General features: G+C 35.6%; 1 protein-coding gene across 5 annotated transcripts in view; it reads left to right on the top strand.

Moving 5' to 3' along the window:
- The window catches only part of PIBF1 (progesterone immunomodulatory binding factor 1), a 105280-nt gene that overhangs the window by 47557 nt on the left and 38693 nt on the right, over positions 1 to 19030 (top strand). For 4 of the 5 annotated variants that reach the window (XM_053971148.1, XM_053971145.1, XM_053971150.1 and 1 more), the window contains 2 exons: positions 15166 to 15331; positions 18623 to 18773. In XM_053971148.1, the coding sequence (XP_053827123.1) occupies positions 15166 to 15331; positions 18623 to 18773 (317 nt within the window). Of the gene's footprint in view, positions 1 to 15165; positions 15332 to 15623; positions 15689 to 18622; positions 18774 to 19030 lie in introns of all 5 variants that reach the window. The other variant, XM_053971147.1, reaches the window with a different exon arrangement.

The following is a 19030-nucleotide window of genomic DNA, read 5'->3' as shown; positions in this document are numbered from 1 at the left end:
AAGATAATAGAGTAAATGGAAATTTGGAAAGTAACAGAAAAGTATTAATAAAACAGAAGTACCAAATTATATAGGGTTCTATATAATGATGCCACAATTCTAGAAACACAAGAGTGGTAATGACACAGATACAACAGTGTAGCACTTCATGGACTAAAAGTCCTGACACGCACTATTGCACTTGTATGGTGACAGTTTTGCTTCCTACAATGCTAAAAATGCATATGACTTTACCTAAATAAGAAAAATATTTGTTCTGAATTTTTTAAAACCCCTAAGGTGGCATAGAAGTAATAACTTCTGAATTCTGTCAAAGTCATTAACTTCACAAACCTATAAGTAATTCTTTACAGTCCAGCAAGGAAACTCAAAAAAGGTGCTTCTTGTCACTGACCAAAAAAAAAAAAAAAAAAAAAGAAAAAAAAGATGTAATAGGTGGGAAGGATAGCTGAAAAAGTTTTATTCCTTCATTAATTTATAATGATGGGTCTTATGGTAAGTGGCAAATTACCAATACTTCATTTGCTTTCAGAAAGAGATCATATTTTATATAAATAGGCAAGTTCCGTTGAGTTGTGTTACATTCTGTGGCTAGGGAACAGAGATTCATAATGAACATTTTCTTCTGTTTGGAAGAAGCAATTTTAAAATGGGATAAAATGCTTAATATTCTGGGTCTTCCCGGTGTTGGTGTTACAGGCACAGTTGAATACTTTTTTATTATTCTGAAAGGGAGAATATCCCTTGAAAGTTCAAAGAAAACTGTTTAAATGGTTTAAGCCACAGGCCACATCAGAATAATCTCTGGTTAGAATTTGACATGTATCTAAAATACTGTTTCTCTCAAAGCAGATACTCTACTCTTACCAATATACTTGAATTCAAACAAGAATTCAGAAAAGTCATTTACATATTGTTGGTCAAACAAGCTAATCTCTCTGGTTACTTTTGGCTATATCTAACATATGTATACAGTTTATTGTATTTTTGCATAAATCTGATCTAGTTTTATACTACTCTGTACATACACCATTATTAACTTGATCACAAAGCTAAGTGAAGACTAATTTACTGTTCGCCTTACCTTACGTATTGAGTGCAGTCTTAGAAAATGCCCTTCACTGTTGAAAGCCCAGACATCTGTTAGAAAATCTCCTGTGGCCAATTGGATTTCAAATCTTAGCACTATTCATCTAGAAGTAAAATTTTTTAGTATCCCTTTGGTATTTGTCTTCACATCTGAACATTCATACACTGAAATCTAATGACAGTTTCCCATCTTTATCAATATTTCTGCATGTCACCTACAATCCACAGTCCCACATTATCATACTTAGTGTTTTTCAACACGAAGCAGAGAATAGAGCACAAGATCCAAAACTGTATTGTGATTTCTGCTTTCTCTTCACTTCTCCAGGGTGTCACCTCCTCTGGTAGCTTTCTCACTGATGGTAATTCTCAAATTTGACACTAATGTTTTTTTGTTTATTCTACTTTAAAGAGGAACATTTCATGCAAGGTCCAAAACATCAGCAAGAAAAGCTAGTATTAAAAATTCCAGAAAGACTCTCATCTGAAAGAGTCTATGACAAAAACAGGAAGCTTGGGTGGAGGTCCTATTTTGAGTAAAAGTGTTTTTGATCTTAACTTCCTAAAAACTTCATTCCCATGACAGAGACCTTTTACCTCATCTAAGGACTTAATTCCAGTAATCTGCTGATGTAAGGCTTAAGCTTCACTCTGGAGGACAGTTTACACTTCCATATCCCTGGAACTTAAGAAGAAGAAAATGTATTCTGTCCTCTGCCTGTAAATTCAGAATCATTATATGAATAATGATGGGGTGACACTATTCTCGTATCATTTGCTAAAAATAGGCAAAATGAGATCTCCTCACTTAGGAATAACTGATCAAATTCATCATGTGATAGGAGTGTTGAGTAAATCAGTACCTACCATCAGTAGGATGGCTTGTTCCCAGCTGAAAAATAACTGAAGTGAAAAACAATGATACAAGACCTATTTTCAAAGAACTTGGAGATAACACAAGATTAGACACCAACATAAAGTAAGTGTAAGTCTTTCTCTTCAAATTCTAACAAATCAGAGATTAATTTGAGAAGGTTGTTTTAACTTTCTATCTGGGAAAGCTGCAGAATGTTTTTTCTATGTTGCTTTTGCCAACCAGAATCATCTGTACAGTAAATCACCAACATCCTGTAACAATGGGGATTCAGTAAATGGAAATATAACAAATAAGTTCTTAGTAGTGTTCTCCCTGTCAGGAGTACTGCTGGATTATCAGTTTTCCTACTCAGCATAGTCACTGGATATCTGATATGAGGAAGTGTTTTTCAATGTGTATGTGTCTGAGCCAGTCAGCTTCTTGACTTACTTTATGCTTAGGTCACTGACATTTTTTGAGGTAATGTGGCTACTGCTTTATTACATATTGCAGTTTGAAGTGTTTGGCCCTTTAACTCTGTCAGGCAGCAAGAAGAATTTCTTTTCCATATATTCTTCTGCAGGGAAGTTCTACACGTGCTTCCATTTGATATTAATAGACTTCAAATGTTTAAATACTTTTTAGCATGTGGCAGAGTGATCTTAGGGAACCTCAATGCCTCAAAAGCTTTTTCACTGGATGAAAAGCTCTAATACGTCTAATCATAATGTAGTAGAGCCTGTGTCACTGTGATGGTTCCCAGCACAAGTTCACCCCTGAGATTTGCACTGCAAATCACAAGCTTTAACTCCTGAAACCCTTATGTTTTATGTTGCTTTCAGGATGGTAATTCTGCAGTTTTTATTGAAGATTCCTAACCCATACTCATGGTGTTTTTGTGGAGAATATGTATGGTGTAACTAACACTCTGGATGTCCTGAAGCAATTTACCTGTAACTGTTCTTTAAAGTATGATTTCTATATGCACATTTGCAGTGTACACTGTTTATTGCTTGCCTTTGAATGTCTGTTTATGATTACCAGGAATTCTGAGATTGGAAAGAAGTGAAAATATGGGCCAAACTCCAGCCCACTTATATACCAGTAGTCAAAGTATTAGACTGTGTATCCCATTAGCATTGCTAAGGCAAGCATGCTTTTGTGTCATGCACATATAAACACTGCATCTCCAACAGAGATGCAGGACAGCTGACAGTGTGCAGGTTTTCTTCTTTTCTGATAGATTGGCTCAATTTTGAATTAAGGCAAATGAAGGTATTACCCTATTAAGGGGTTTCAGATGAAGCCTAAAGTCTGGTTCTAACCTGGTTCAGACTTTAACAGCAGAAGAATGGAATGCTAAGTATGGAGCTCAGAGTGGAATAGAGTTTAAATTACTCCGGAAAAATATTAAACACCTTCACCTACTGGAACCTTCATGTAATAAACAAAGCAAAAGTATTGCAGATCACACAAAATAAGGTTAACTGAAGTGCAGTGGTAACTAAACTCTTTTTCAGTCATGACCTAAATATTCATACAGAGCTGGCAAATAGCATGGCCAGACTTAAGTTCAGCAGTTCATTCTTCCAATTTTAAAAGGAAATTAACTTTTTCTATCAGTATTTAGGTCCCCATTCAGTGGAAGTCTTGTAAACCTTAAGAATAGAAAGGGTTTTAATGTACTGTTCAGTGAACGGGTTCCTTTATTGAAGGAGTTAATGTTAACAATATGAAATGTCAGAGGAAACTTACCATTTGCTCTTCAGTGAGTACAAGAATTGCATCTGCAGTTGCTTCCTTAGTTGCATGATAGACAAGCCACATTCTAGGGTTCCTAGAAAGAATGGATAATGACAGGGATTAAATGTTAAAAGCACTGGACACATAGAGTAGTAGGAGTTTTCTCTTTCTTCCACAATAAAAAGATGCTGACTTTGATATGCAACTCAGCTGGGACAGGGAATACTTGGAGATGAGGATTGTCTTTGTTCACAAGTCCCATTAGGGGAAAAACCCAAAAGAATAAACATTTGTTTTCAAATCCTCTACAAGAAGAAGGAAAATTATACTTCTTAGGTGTGGTTATTGCAGGGATTGTGGTAGTTCAGCTAAAGAAGGAATTGTTGAAATGGTGAGAGAGAACAGAGTAAATGGGAGGAAAATAGAAGAGTTAGGACAAAGATACATAGGAAGAGAGAAGAGAACTGGACATAATTAGAGGAAGCAGAGAAACAGAAATTTTGATTAGTCTGAGAATGATATACACTAAAATAAATTAATTTCAGTACTTTTTGCTTTTGTATCTCAGGAGAAAAGCGGTGGTTCTATCAAATCTAAGACTTTTCTTAGGATGTATGCATGAAACTTGTATTGCAAAGCCTGTTAGTATCCCAATATTTAATGAATCCTGACTTCCTTTTCTTCTTTTCAAACCTGGATCTTGTTTTCTTTATTTTCAACTGCTTTTCACAATACTGCTCTTCTCAAATTAATAACTTAAGTTGCAAAGACAAAGTTGGATCGTTCTATAAAAATTTTGTTAAACTTGTGAGATTACTGATAAAATACAGAAAAGTATGCTGTGAAAGCAAATATGCTCAAGACTGGAGACAGCTTGGAGTTAACTGATTACTTTTCACAATAGTTACTGCATTTTTGAAGTATTTTCATTTCTCACATGCCTCAGCAGGTAATATAGGATAATTTGATAACTGAAGAATTTATTGGGATAGGCTGCATTATAGAAAGCTTAGATTCACTCGACCTTTTTAATATTTGCAGATGAAGATAAATGAGATTGTTTCGTTAGTGTCATAAGCAGTTTGGTGATGTGTCTGTTCAGGATTCGTTTACCACTCCAAGCTTTTATAAACACGGATAAGGTGACTGTAGCTCGTTCCTTTTGTTTTGGGCTGTAAAAGTGTCTTCCATATTCTCTTGTGCTATTGATACCATTGTCTGTGTGTTTACTGTTCCTACAAAGACTCTTTGTTTGATTTGAAAGACTTGTACAGTTCAGGAAAATAATTTTTAAAACCAGTATATATTTCATTTCTGGATAATGACACACAGAAATATCTGCACTTTAGGACTTGTAATAAACCAGCCAGTATACAACACTTTATTATTTGATAGTTGTCTCTAGAGCTGAAATGCAGTTGATGAACTTTTTTTGTTTTTGTCATGCTTATGAAGAGAGGTCTTCACACTGTCTTCTTTGTTTTCATGTTAATAGTAATGTGGTTCCAATTACTGTGGCTGCTTGGGAAAGGACATTTTACATATCTTAGATTTGAAAGAAGACAGATCCAGTTGTGCTCCCCTATCCACTGCTTGTCTGTCAGTCATTTTAGTATCCTTTGATGCCCATCTCTGCTGTTGCCATTACCGTGTCTTTTCATCTTTTGCTCTTCTAACAAAAGCTCCCCTGAGCTGCCCAGTTGCACTGAATCATGCCTGATGGCCTGCAGGCAGCTTAATGGAAGTTCCTTTAAATTCTGAAGAACAGATGGAAAGCCATGTATTTTTCTAGTATCATACTTCATTTAAAACAACTGCTGGAAGTACATTTATAGCAGTCTTTGGTATGTGAATTTTAATGCATTAATAGTTTTTATGTAGCATTCATTTGATAATAAGGAAATGCAGATTATCTTGTGTGGGATCATCCTTCTTGTCTTTGAAGGGAACAAATGTTTTTTGTAAACACCGAGCTCAGTATTAGCCAACAGTATGCTCTTAGAAAATCTAGGGCTGTATTATCAGGAGAATAACCAAGACATCCAGAAAAGTCCAGTTTCAGGATATCCAATACAAGCAACATAGTGATAAATTGGAGTGAATGTAGAGGAGAGCACCAGAATGGTCAGGGCTGGAGCACTTGCTCCAGGAAGAGGGGCTGGGGGGCTGTGTTCAGCCTGGTCTGTGGGGTTCCTGACAGCAGTATCCCCAGTGCCTCTGGACAGGTTACTGGGAAGATGGAACCAGGCCGTTCACAGCAGGGCATGGAAGAAAGATGAGAGAGTGTCAGTTGAAACAGAAGATTCTGACTTGGTCTAAAGAAAATCTTATTCACTACAAGCATTACCGTGAGCAGTCTCCATCCTTGAGTTTTCAAGACCCGAGTGGCTAAAGCTTTGAAAAACCTGGTCTGATTTCATAGATGACCTCGCTCTGAACAGGATGTTGGACTAGATACCCCTTGAAATCCCATCCAACCTCAATTATTTAATAATTGGTTTGTATTTTTATTACTGAGATATTATTTTTAAGGCATAATTTCACTGAAGAAAAAATATGGAATATTATGCAGCAATATGCTGACCTCTCGTAAGTGATTGCAAACACCAAGACCATCCATTACATTAATTATTAGGGGAAAAGGTAGTTTGCTGTTCCTCATTGCTAACTGTAGCACTTTTAGGAACATGTCCTTGAAAGATAACAAGGTATGCCTGTACCTTGAACTCTGCTTATCAGGAAATCAAACCTGTTATGTGTGATATAAAGGACATACCAATCCTTTGCTAAATTATGGCAGTTTGAACCCTAACCTTCTGACCTATTCTGCTAGGCTCTCAGTGGGGAAAATAGAGGGGGAGTAAGCAGTCTCTCTGGTGGCACAGCAGTTACCAGCTTTGTCTGATGGTCTCCCAGTTCGCCCTACCTCAAAAGATTTGTCCTTAACCTTCTCATTTCTCTCCCTGTTCAGGCAGCTGCAGTGATAATGCTTCCTTTTCTTATTTTTTCCTTGCTGATCATCCATTTTTTATCACTGTGTAAAACAGAACTTTAGTTTTTATATTATTGATTTCATAAAAGTTACATTTACAGAATTAAGAACTTAAATATTTGTATGTTTATTTCTGACTGTTGTAAGGAGGTATATGGCATTCCAAACATTTTTATTCTTCTTGTAGTTGGTAGTTGTAATGCCCTTTAGATTTTATTTCTTAAAAGGAGAGAGACATTTAGTAACTGCTGTTGTCATTTATGTAGCTGCTGTTCTGTCAATCATTTCACATTGACTTTTTCCCTCTTTGCATTATTGGAATTAAAAATTATACAGTAATTATCTTTCATAAGTATATATATATATAAATCTAAAAGTATCTTAATGAATTTTCTATTTAATCAGAGGAACAGGAGCATATACATCCACAAATAATGAATGCTATTTAGGCTAGCGAGTAATAATCATTACATGTGGAATCACAAGAAATACCAGAAAGTATTTATATTGATTTAACTGTATATTTGATTAAATATAACCTCTCTGGCTAGTGGGAGGGGAGAGATTGAAGCGACAAATTTTTGTATGTTTTATCCAAGAGGAAAAAACAATTCAGACAACACTCAGAGTCTTTCTGTAGCTCCAATCTCTTAATTTTCTTGAGCACTGAAAAACAAAGTTTGTAATGTTTGTAGTGCAATAATGATAATGTAATGAACAATTTCTCTAGCTTCCAATATCAGATTTGTTCAAGTCTGTTTTATCTGCTACAATAACAATTTATTACAATTATTCTCCAGAAACACAAGTACTATAATAGTAAAGTAGTAGAATCTTTGGAAAAGCTAATACTTGGTTTAAGGAGGTAAATTGTGGAATCATTATCAAAATTGTACAGTATCTTGAAAAAAATACTGTGAACAGCAGAAAAAAATTATCAAGTCAGGCAATTCCAAATTGTATGCTACAAACTTGGAACTTAGTGTAGAGAAATATTAAAAGTTGATGCTTTCATTTCTTAATGTTAAATATCAAGAAACTTGCTGGCCTTTTCTTCATTCAGATCTGTTTTATATTTCTCATATCAAAACCTCTCACAGTTACACTTTCAAGTAATTATTTCCTCATTAATCAATATACATTATTGGGGGATAAGTCTCTGTACTACTCCTTGACTTCTTGTTGATTTAGTACAAAATTCAGCTTTGTTAGTGTGGCATTTTTTGCAAGGAATTAAGTAAACCAAGATATGAAAATTAAAATACTGGTTTAATAAAGTTAATGGTTTGGGATGCCATGAGAAATCAAATAGAGTAAAGTATACATAGAAAATATGACTAAAGATTTAATGAGATTTTAATAAATGTACTTTGAGTTCTTTGCTGTTGGATTAAAATATGTACCATAGACAAAAGCATAATGCATTGCAGGGATCCTTTTCAATCTGTCGCTTCAAAGTGATGTTTTTTTTAAATGAAGTATTAATTTGTTTGAGCAAAGATGTTGATTAGGCAATGAGAAACTTAATCATGCTTGTTCTGCTGCTCATCCAGATGTATCATCCACCTCAGTTCAACATGTTTCTTATACTTTCAAGATCTGCGACTTTTGCCATTTTATGTGCTAGTGCACACAGATGCAAAAGATAACTTTGTGCAGTGTATTGAGGCTGTGCCAGAAACAATAGAACTCATCAACTTCTCCTGACTTACTTTGGCTTGGGGTGCTAATGTCTGCACCCTTTAGCTTCGCTGTGTTTCCCTTTTGGATTGTTGTCCTGAACTTAGGAGACTGTTATGAAACTATTTCCTCTGGTATCTCTTCATTAGGCTTCAGAGAAGTAATTTCATAGCTTTCCTGTTTCAGAAAGATGAATCTTTAATTTTTCTTTGGTCTTCATCTTTGGGCTATTTTGAAGCTTCATTCAAGGGATCTTGTGAGGTGGTAATTCCCATTTCTGGATTCCCAAACTAGATATCTCTGTGCCTTCATCTCCTGAAATACCTGATCTGGTAGCTATTCTCAGACTAGCCATGTGTTTCATGCTTCTGTATTTTTTAGCACCAGAAACATAAATGAGATCACAAGGTTATGCATCTTGACTAATTTGTATAGGCAAAGAGAAAAGCAACTACCATTAGATTCCTAAAAATTACTGAGGTGACTCTGTTCTCCCATTTATGTATCTAAAAAACAGGTTTTGAAGAGGAAACAGTGAAATTATATCACATCCTTTATTATATGCTCACTCGTTTCTTCAGGCCCTTTCTTTTTGTTAAGGAGGCTGTTACATCCTTAATGAATGTCTGTGTACTAATAAAGTTCAGTTAGGTTATTTGAACATCTTTTGCATTTATTTCATTGAAACAAATAACAAAAGAGTCAATAAATATGCTGATTACTTAAACCAAGTAATAACAGTCTAGATAAGCGAGCAAACTAAGTATGCATTGGCAGCACTGTGCTATTGCAGAGTAGCAATTGCACCCTGCTTCATTTTTTGTAAGAAAGGCATGACAGGAGCTGCTCTTCTGTTTTTTTACAGTTGCCCAAAATAAAGAATGCACTTCCAGTAAATAAAAGGCTATATTTGATGCCCATCAGAGCTCCAGGATTGAGAGAAAACTCTCTAGTGAAGTTTTATTAGGAAATTCTCATGACTGAAGTATGACTCCCTAGCACAGGTTTGGCAGAAGCGGTCTCTACCCAGTAGTCTTGAAGCTGTGTCTTGTTGCATGAGAGAATCTTAGGTTTCACAGGGTCAGAGTCAAATAAAAGAAAGCACAGTTGCATAGTCCTGAGACAGACAAACAAAGATGGATTTCTGTCCCTGTCAGCATGATTCAGCAGATACATTTAAGGCTTTCATGTTGTTCATTCCTGTAGTCTAGTATACACTGGGCATTAGTCTAGTCAGGGTAGAAAGGATACATGGGTCCTACATTCTGAAGAACTCCAATTTATTGCTTAAGGGATTTTGGGTTTAGGTGTCCCAAAGCTACGAGGAGTGAAAACCAGCTGTTTATCCTGCTGAGTGTGGATGTTTGGAAGTAGCACTTCCTATAAACTGCAAAGTAGTATTGGGAAGTTTTTTTTTTGACAGAATGAGGATCAGAGGCCGATACAAAATAAATGCTTAGGATGGTGCAAAACACAAAAATCTGCTTTGAAGCAAGCAGCTTTAAACAAAGCTTCTAAGCTTTCTCTCTCAGATTTTACTGAACCACATGTAAAAGTACTGTATGTTTAATTACTTGATACGAAGCAAATGTAACATCTGGTAAGAACTTGAATGTCAAATCAAGTTTACCCTTTAGCATCTAAGCTATATGTTTCTGGATTTTTTTTTTTTTTAGTTACAACCTGAACCAGGAATATTGTGCTGAAAAAAAATCTCAGCATGTTGTTTGGGAAAAACAAATTTTAAGTGAAAATTTTTTCAATAAACAGATTTTTCATTGCCTAAACAGTTTGTAAATGATATGCTTCATCTTGTGTTTAATCATTATACTCAGAGCTTTTGTTGTTGTTGGAAGTATTTAAATTTGGTGTTACAAAGTGCATTGTTATTTTAGACCAGATTAGAAATAGTTTAATGTATTTGATAGACATGAATGAAGTAATAAATACTACAAAAAACTGAAAATGCCTATAAAGTTGGTTTAAAAACGTCACAAAATATGTATTTTTAAATGAATGATTTCTTACCCATTTTCTAGTAAATTTTGAAACAGACTTTCATTTTGTGAAATCAGCCAGATACATGACTAATCAAACTTTTTTGGAGTGCTGCAAAAGCTGAACAATGAAAGCATTTGAAAACGAAAGACCTGATTTCTTACATTTTAGTTGTTTAATGAGTAGCATGTGAACGCAAATCATGGGAAATCTTTGATTGCTCAGAAAAAGGCAACCAGTTTTTAGGACCAAGGATCAAAAAGAGAGTCAGTGGAAACAAGATCTTTTGAGTACCCGTGTTTGAACTGGAGTCTGGCAGTTTGCTGCATGTATGGACAGGATTTGTGCAGTCTGTGACAGACTGAATTTAATTGAGGTCTGTCTAGATCACTGTTACTCCTTCTGTGACTCCAGTAGGCACAAAGGACAGTAAGGAAAATTCATTTGTGTACTTTTATGCTTAGGTTGGGGCTCTTTGGAAGTGAGGAGGCTTTAACAGGCAGACTCAGTTGCAGAAGGTGTGAAAGTTAAACTGGGATTTGAACCTCAAACTGCAAGAGGTATGGATGGGAAGGATTTGAGAAAGGATGCCAAACTACAAGGGTGATAGAGGAGTAGAGAGAAATCCAGAATGCAGAGAATAGGGCTATAAGATAGGAATGGAGGCTGAATAGGCTATGAACATAGATAAGAAGAAAAACAGATGTCCTGGGAATAAGGAATGAAAATAAAATTGGAATTCAAGAGACGTCTGGGCTGGTACTGGGATGGAGAGGGAGAAGGTCAGGAACATTAGGGGACATGTTGGGGCTGGAAGTAGGAGGTTTGCAAGAGGACAGGTTAGGGAGGAAATGTCTTTAGATTTCTTTGCAAATTTGGCACTGAACCAAAGCACAGACATTCGTACAAATACGAGAGTATATTCTAATTGCTTTAAAGATCTTAGATCTGGAACTGACCCAACTGTGGACTTAGGGTGATTTCACAACTTACAGGGTTTTTTTTTTCCATTTTCAAATCCAAAAATAATTTCTAAAATATATCCCACAAAGCTTTAGGTTGGTATAATCTTGTTTACAAAATTATAAAATATAAAATTAGATTTTCATTTTGTATAATTTTGGTAGGACTTTCATTGTAAGATGCATTATTTTTATTTACTTGCTTGGTATTCTTTATTATTAACAAGTTTAATACTAGGATTTGCCACTTCTTGAAAGGGTAATTTTACAAATTTTTTGTCTTCTAATGTACTTCATTGTTCAATTACCTTTTTAAGGAGTACCGCTGTGCATCTCAGGTTTTGTAGATGGACAGTTTATAGTTCCTCCATTCAAAAAAACTTGGTTGCCATATTTTCTTCAGTATTCAGACTACATGATTTTACCATTAAATCTTTCTGTTTGTTCTCTGGCATGCATATTTGGACACATTATTATATCGTTATCCACTACTTGAAAAACAAGCTCCTGTGATTAAAAATATCTTTCAAACCTTACAAAAGAAAGTTCAAGTCCCTCTCTGAGTATTCCCTCTTCTCCTTTACTCGAGAAATAATTTTTTTGATAACCATTATGTCACTGCTTTAGCAAACTTCAGGCATCATTGACTGGTCAACCTAATGGTAGAGAGACATTAAAGGAATTGAGACCTCATTCTAGATGATTCTTACATGTGGGATTTTTTTTTATTGGCTTAGTCTGTAATTTCTGTTTGATTCCCAACCCTCATTCTTCTGTGAGACTAAAAACTCTACTCTTTCATTATATCAAGTTTGCTAAAATTTCTCAACGGAGAAAAATCCTGCAGACCTGCATTCCACTGTTTGTTTTTTTTCCATAATAGTAGTATCAAAGCATAGGGTGGGTTTTTGGTTTTTTTTGGTTTTTTTTTTGTTTTCCCTCAGAGACTGTCAAGGCAGATAAAGGAATGTATTTCAGCACATTGTGTTACATGACTCTGTACACACATGCACACACACTTGAGCTGAAATAGTAGCCAAGAAAGCAGAGATACTATCTGGCTGAGTTAAAGCAAATATGACAAAGAAACTCTGAATGATGCTATGGTGAAGGAGTTACTAGTGAGATCAACAGTGTAGTAAGGTTAAAAGAAAACTGACCCGTCATAACCTTGCCAGTGCAAAACAGATCACGCTCATGTAAGATACTTCAAATTTCCAAAACAAAGGATAAAATTTCTTCCTGAAGTTACGGCTCATAATTGGATAGAGAAGCATGCTCTGAAAGCATCCAGTTGATTGAGTAGAATCATCAGATAACTACAGACTTCTCCACCAAGTATAGAAAGTAGGTACAGAGAAGTATGGATTTCCTCTGTTCGTGCATATTTCCAGCGTGCCAGCTCAGTATGGTACAGATAATTGAAGCTCAAGAGTGGTTGAAGGTCTGAGTCTGTGTACAGGAGGGCATTGCTGTTTGTTTTGTATTGAGGTGGAAGGTGTGAATTTGTTGTTAGAAGTCAATAAATATAACTAATAATTAAATAAAATTTGTGTGTTTCATTGCGTTGTTGGCTGAATGACATAAATCTTCATGAAGACTTAACTAATTTTGGAACAAAGCATTCTTCCCAGGATTATAAACAATGTATATATCGGAACAGATTTAGTGTCATGTCTGCAGCCAGTCATGTGCAAAGTGGGGAGAATTCAAGAGTGCTGAAGTTTTTTTTGTGTGGTAAAATGAAAACAGGAACATACAGTCAGGAAACAGTGATGAAAGTAACAGCACTTGAAAAGTATCCCTAAGCAAAAATGACTGAAGTAGTCGATAGGTAACTGGCATTTAGCAGCTTGAGTGCCATAACTCTGTTTGAGAACGATTGTCATGCTATTAAAAAATTGTTTTTAAAAGAAAAATTTTAGATGAGCTCAGTATGCAGAACTTCCAAGCTCTGCTCATGCAGTGAGGAAACAATCTTATTCATGCATTGGACTATTTACACATAGATGGATGTCTACAGAGTGATTATCAGGGACATCATAATGACACCTGTTTGTTCTGTTCAAATTAATTCCAGTGAAAATTGCTCCCTCTTTGTGCCTTAGAAACATTCCTACATCTGAAATCCTCAGGGAAAATATTTGAAGTAATCCCCTTGTTTTTGTTAAACAGTGTCCATCCCACCTAAAGATTAGGTGCTAAATAGGGTGGAATTGAGTTGCAACTGTTATTTGACAGATCACAGGTAACACAACAGCCATGCTGGGTTAGAGTAAAGGTTTATCTGGCAATCCTGCAATTTGAAGGGGCTTCAGTGTGAGAAGTACCATCTTGCATTGAATCGTTCTCAAAGGACTTCTCTGCTGCAAGTTGTTCAGTATTCTCTCAAATAAGTGTTAATTTTTCGCATCCATAGCATCTTATGGTAAGGAATTCCACAGCTTTCATGCATGAAGAGCGATTTATATTTGTTCTCATTCTGCATCATTAGATGACTTCTCATTCATCTGTTGGAAAACACAGTTGATTCCTTTCTCCATTCTCATGATGTGACAGGCCCCTTATTTCTTCCTTTTCCTTATACCATCTCTTTTCCAAGCTGTAGAGTCCTAGCTTGCTTAGGTGGTTTAGTCCACACAGTGCAATTGTGGGAGTGCATTGTGTTGCTGCATGTCAGAGTTAACCCTTCCTACCCTTCTCTGATGCTCTGACACTTCTGTTCCTTGTGAGATGAGGTACTAGAATGGTTGTCAGCATTCAGTAATGCAGACAGCTGCATGGAATTGCAAAGTGACATGGTGAGTTCTGTATTATTTATTTCTTCTACAGTAATTTCCAAAATGTTTGTTTTTGCCATTATTTAAAACCGAACCAAAGTTTTAATTGTTTTATCAAGTATAATAAATTCCAAGATCTCATTTATGAATGAAAACAGTCAGCTAGGTGTTCATCGTTTTATATATATGGTAAGGAGCATTTTTAAAACCTGTGATTTACTTTGCATATATCTCTTTTGAATTTCATATGCTATTTAATACGAAGATTCATTAGATTTTCTCCTGTTCTTCACATCACCTAAATTTTCATCTATCTTATAGTATTTTATCAGCAAACTTTTTTACACCTCATTTTTGAGACTGCCTGTTAAGTAGAATGAATGAATAAAATAGATGAAGTGTGCTTCTAAGTGGAATATTATTTGTCCTGATAAATACCTTATAGTGGTTTTCTAAAAATTATACTTCATTTCTGCCTTTTGAGAAGGATCTGTGATTCTGAGTGACTGTGGAAATAATTACACCATTGTGGTCTGACTTTTCTGTATATCTTTGGGCATGGAAAAAGCAGTGTAGCTGATACTCATATAATCTCAAAGGGTGCACCACTGATATCACTGATGTCTAATGCCACTTCTCCCTATCACATGTAACACATGGTGGTGAAGAGGGAGGACAAAATTTCATTAGTATCTCTCCAATGAAAAGACTTCAGTGCATACATTTGTGTACCAAGAAGGAGATTCACATTGATCTAACTCCTTAAAAATAAGGAAAATAAGGTATGCTGTAAAGTCATTGTAATTTGATTCTGCATTAACAACATATTTTAAAAAGCCATTGACAGAGTTTTCCACCTACTGTGTTGTATTGTCATAATAATATTGAATTTTCCTAATGTTGTTTCAAATACAGGTTACAGTAGTTACATACTAATACTTATTAAGGTCTTCAAAATACTGTATTAATTTTTGAAATTTATACCTGTGATGAACAGAACTAGGACATATTCTAACTTTGCTTATATTTGAATCATCAAAACTTATTTTTTCATTTTTCTTTTAGGTATAGACAAATGCAGCTTGGCACAGAAAGCAAAGTAGCTGAACTTCTTCACCAAAGTAAGTTAAAGTCCTTTGAAACTGAACATGTTCAACTCATGCAACAAGAAACAGCTAAGAATCTTTCACAGTGCCAAATGGAATGTGAGAAATACCAGAGAAAGCTGGAGGTATGTTATATAAAGAGACACTTTACAGGACATTACATAGTTGTTTTCAATTTGAATGTAAAGTGGAAAACTGGGAGAAAATGTAGCAACATGGCTTGGCTGAATTAGTATTTCCACCAAATTGTGGTTAAATAACACAGAAGCAGGGTCAAATGACAAAGCTTACTGTGTTTGATCAGTTTAATGGAACACAAGACTACAGGGAGAGGAAAAAGCAAAACAATCTCTCGTGGAAAGATGTTAAAGACAGTACCTCATTCATGTGGGGTTTATTTATCTGCTTGTGTTACAGAGCTGCTTATGTCAGTCTGTGTGAAAATTGTAGGGAGAGAAGACAGTATCACCAAAAAAAGTACAGTGAGTTCAGTATCATTATTTGCAGCTAGGATGTGTAATAGCATTGTTACATAATGAAATACTTTTTATTGATATACAATTCTGGAATACATTTTTCACAGCTAACAAAGTCAAGGTGAGCATGATATATACAGCATTGAAAAGACCTAACCTTGCAAGTCCTAGCATGATGGGTTACCTTTGTGGGGTGCTAGACACCCACCCAGTCACTCATTCCTCCTCCTGAAGAGGATGGGGGTAGGGTAAATAAGCTTATAAAGAGCATGGGTCGATATAAAGATGGGGATGTCACTTGCCAATTACCATCATGGGCAAAACAGATTTGACCTGGGGAAAACTAATTTCACTTAATACCCATTGACATAGGTTGGATGATGAGAGACAAAGACAAAAAGAGAACACCCTGTTCTCTTTTATTTAACTTCCCTCCTTCATTTCTGACTCTGGTACCTCCCCCTTCCAGTGCAGTGCAGGGGGGAATGGGAAATAGGGGTTCAAGTCTGTCCATGACAGCTCCTCTCAGGAGGTGTTTCCTCCTCACACTTTTTTATCCTGCTCTGGTGTGGATCCTCCATGTTTTGCTGCTTCCTTCAGGAGAAACTCTCCCTCCTATTTGAGCTCTCAACAGGCTGCAGTGCCTTCTGGGGATGTCCACCTGCTCCAGCATGGAGTCCTTTATGGGCTGCAGTGTGGACATCTGCTTTGGTGTGGTCTTTCATGGTCTGCAGGCAGGCAGCCTGCTTCACCATGGGTTGCAGAGGGGATCTCTACTCTGGCAACTGGAGTACCTCATCCCCTCCTTCTCTCACCTCAGTGTCAGCGCCATGGCGCTCTCTCACTTTTTCCCCTCACTCCTCACTGCTGTGCAGCATTTTTGTGCTTTATTAAATACAGTTCCCTTGGCTGAGGGACACAGCTTGGGCACCTGCAGCTAATGCACCTGTTTATGTGGGCTTTAACCACTTGGGCCTGTTTATCTCTACAAGCTTAGAATTTATTATTTTTAAAACATACTTATCATATCCTGTTTACTTATTTTAATCTTGGAAATGTGAGTATTCCACAGAGAAAACTTACTTTAAAACAAAATTTCTTCACCTGTCCAAAGTTAGTCCCAAAAACATCTTACAGAGTCCTGTTTAGGAGATTAAATGAGATTGGTAGTGTATGTTTCAAACGAATGTCAGGATACAAACTGGACAGGACAGAAGAAAGTGATATGTATGGCAGCCTTTGTTTTTTGGGGGAAGGATGCCAGTCTTCAGATCCCCACATTTCTAGTGCTGAACCTGGCTAAGTTGTTTATGAAAAGGAGCTATAGAGTGGAAACAGAATTAGAGAGCTTCAGATAGCCTGTAATTTCTTGTTTTGTTCCTATTGGGACATTCAGATCCTGACTGATGAGGTTAGTTGTGGTCATAAGCACTGGGAGTGCTTGTTTTGCTAAACTTAGAGGTTGCTAAACAGATTTTTAATTGCACAGACATGTCTAAACTTGAGAGTAATACTTGTGAGAATGTAGTTCAATTTTAGTTATATTTTCATTTTCTTTGTGGAAATTTTGTGATCTGACAATAACTCAAATATTTGGCATTCAATTCTACTAACACTTTCGGCACTTGTTTTTCTCTTTAGAGAGACACTTTTAATTTCTTTAGTTAAGAAATATGCACTTAAATGCTCTTTCATTAAGAAATATTCTTGAAGAATTTAAATATTTGATGTCTGAAGCTTTTATTTTTATTCCTTTTGACTGAATTCCTGGGGTTTTAAAATTTTCTTTCTTTCATATAGCATTAATGTACTAAAGTTTTTTCCCTACCATTACAGGATGTTAGTCTTTATTAATAGTGTAGGCCCTGCTATCTTGTGGCTAAGGTACAGTTTTCTGGACTAACTCTTGCTTTTATTTAGGGCATAGAGTAGTTTCTCTTGCTAAACTAGGAAACAGGTGGTTTAGATGTTGCCCAGTTTTAACATATACATTTATTTCTTCTGTGACACTAGACTGAACTTTTTATATTCAAGTGGCTTGTTGCTCTAAGCATTGTAAATTCTTTCATGGTTTAGACAGTGACTCTAGTATTACTGCTCTGCACACTGTGCATATATTTCTGTATCTCCAAATCTATATTCACTTGTCATTCTGAATGTTTGTGATTTTTACTTAGGAATTTAGTATGAAATTTAACATCAGTACCACTTGGTTATTACTTTACCTGTTTTGGTGGGATTTTTTCTGCAAAGTATGTAGATTGCTATTTTTCATACCAAGGATTGTCCTATTCCAGTTTGGTGTGTACTTATTTGATCAATGTTGTTTCCTATTATCAAGCACTTTATCAAACTTAAATTATTATACAGGCCTTCATAGCTTTAAATTTTGAATATGGCATTTTTTGTTTAATCTTAATGGATTAAGTATTTACATAAGTCTTGAATGTTGATAGCATATTACCTTTTATTAATAAGTAAATAATCAGACTGGTATAGCTTTAATGGCAAATTTTGTATTTATATTCTGCAAAGCAGTCTTCATAAACGGATAACTGAAATCAGAAGCCAATTAAAGCAACAAGAATTATTGCATTTACGCTGTTTTGACTGCTGTGTGTGAATTTTTTTAGTTGTTACCTGGCTTTTCTTAAGTTTCCTTTAAAATTCTTGTAGCTTTTTCAGACAGCTTCTTAGAATTAATAAGGCCTCAGCAGATAGGCCTAAGATCTGAGAGTTTAATCTTTGCAAGATAATATTATTGAAAGAATAACGGGAATACTAAAAATGCTTTTTAAAGTATTTTAATCTTTGCTGTGCAAAACTTACATCAAATATTTAATGTCATACCGGTACACATTTTACATGTATTATATTTTGCCTTTTTCAAAAATCACTGTAACGCTGAATCTCTGATCTTTCCATTATTCATTCTCACAGGTGCTTACAAAGGAATTTTATAGTCTTCAGTCTTCTAGTGAAACCCGCATTATTGAGCTTCAAACACAAAATTCTGAGTTTCAAGCAAGACTAGATACTTACGAAAAACTTGAAAAAGAGCTTGATGAGATAATACTACAGACAGCAGAAAGTAAGTTCTGTCACAAGTTATTTTATCTGTAGATGTTTCTGGCATTACGGTACCTTTTTTTCTCATGACTTGGAAAGCATTACAGTGCCTGTCATTCTTCTTCATTATGCCTGACAAGTAAAAGGCAGTAATTATTTTGATAGAAAATATTAATGGCAGGTTTCTAAGTGTACCTGTAAATATGTGTCAAACATCCATATGTCTAAGTTTGTGCTTTTTGAAAATAACCTCAGTATTCAGTCAGTTCCCTTTTCCTT

This window comes from Vidua macroura, chromosome 2, assembly GCF_024509145.1.
Source record: "Vidua macroura isolate BioBank_ID:100142 chromosome 2, ASM2450914v1, whole genome shotgun sequence".
Lineage (NCBI taxonomy): Eukaryota > Metazoa > Chordata > Aves > Passeriformes > Viduidae > Vidua > Vidua macroura.
This window is presented reverse-complemented; position numbering and strand designations above follow the sequence as displayed.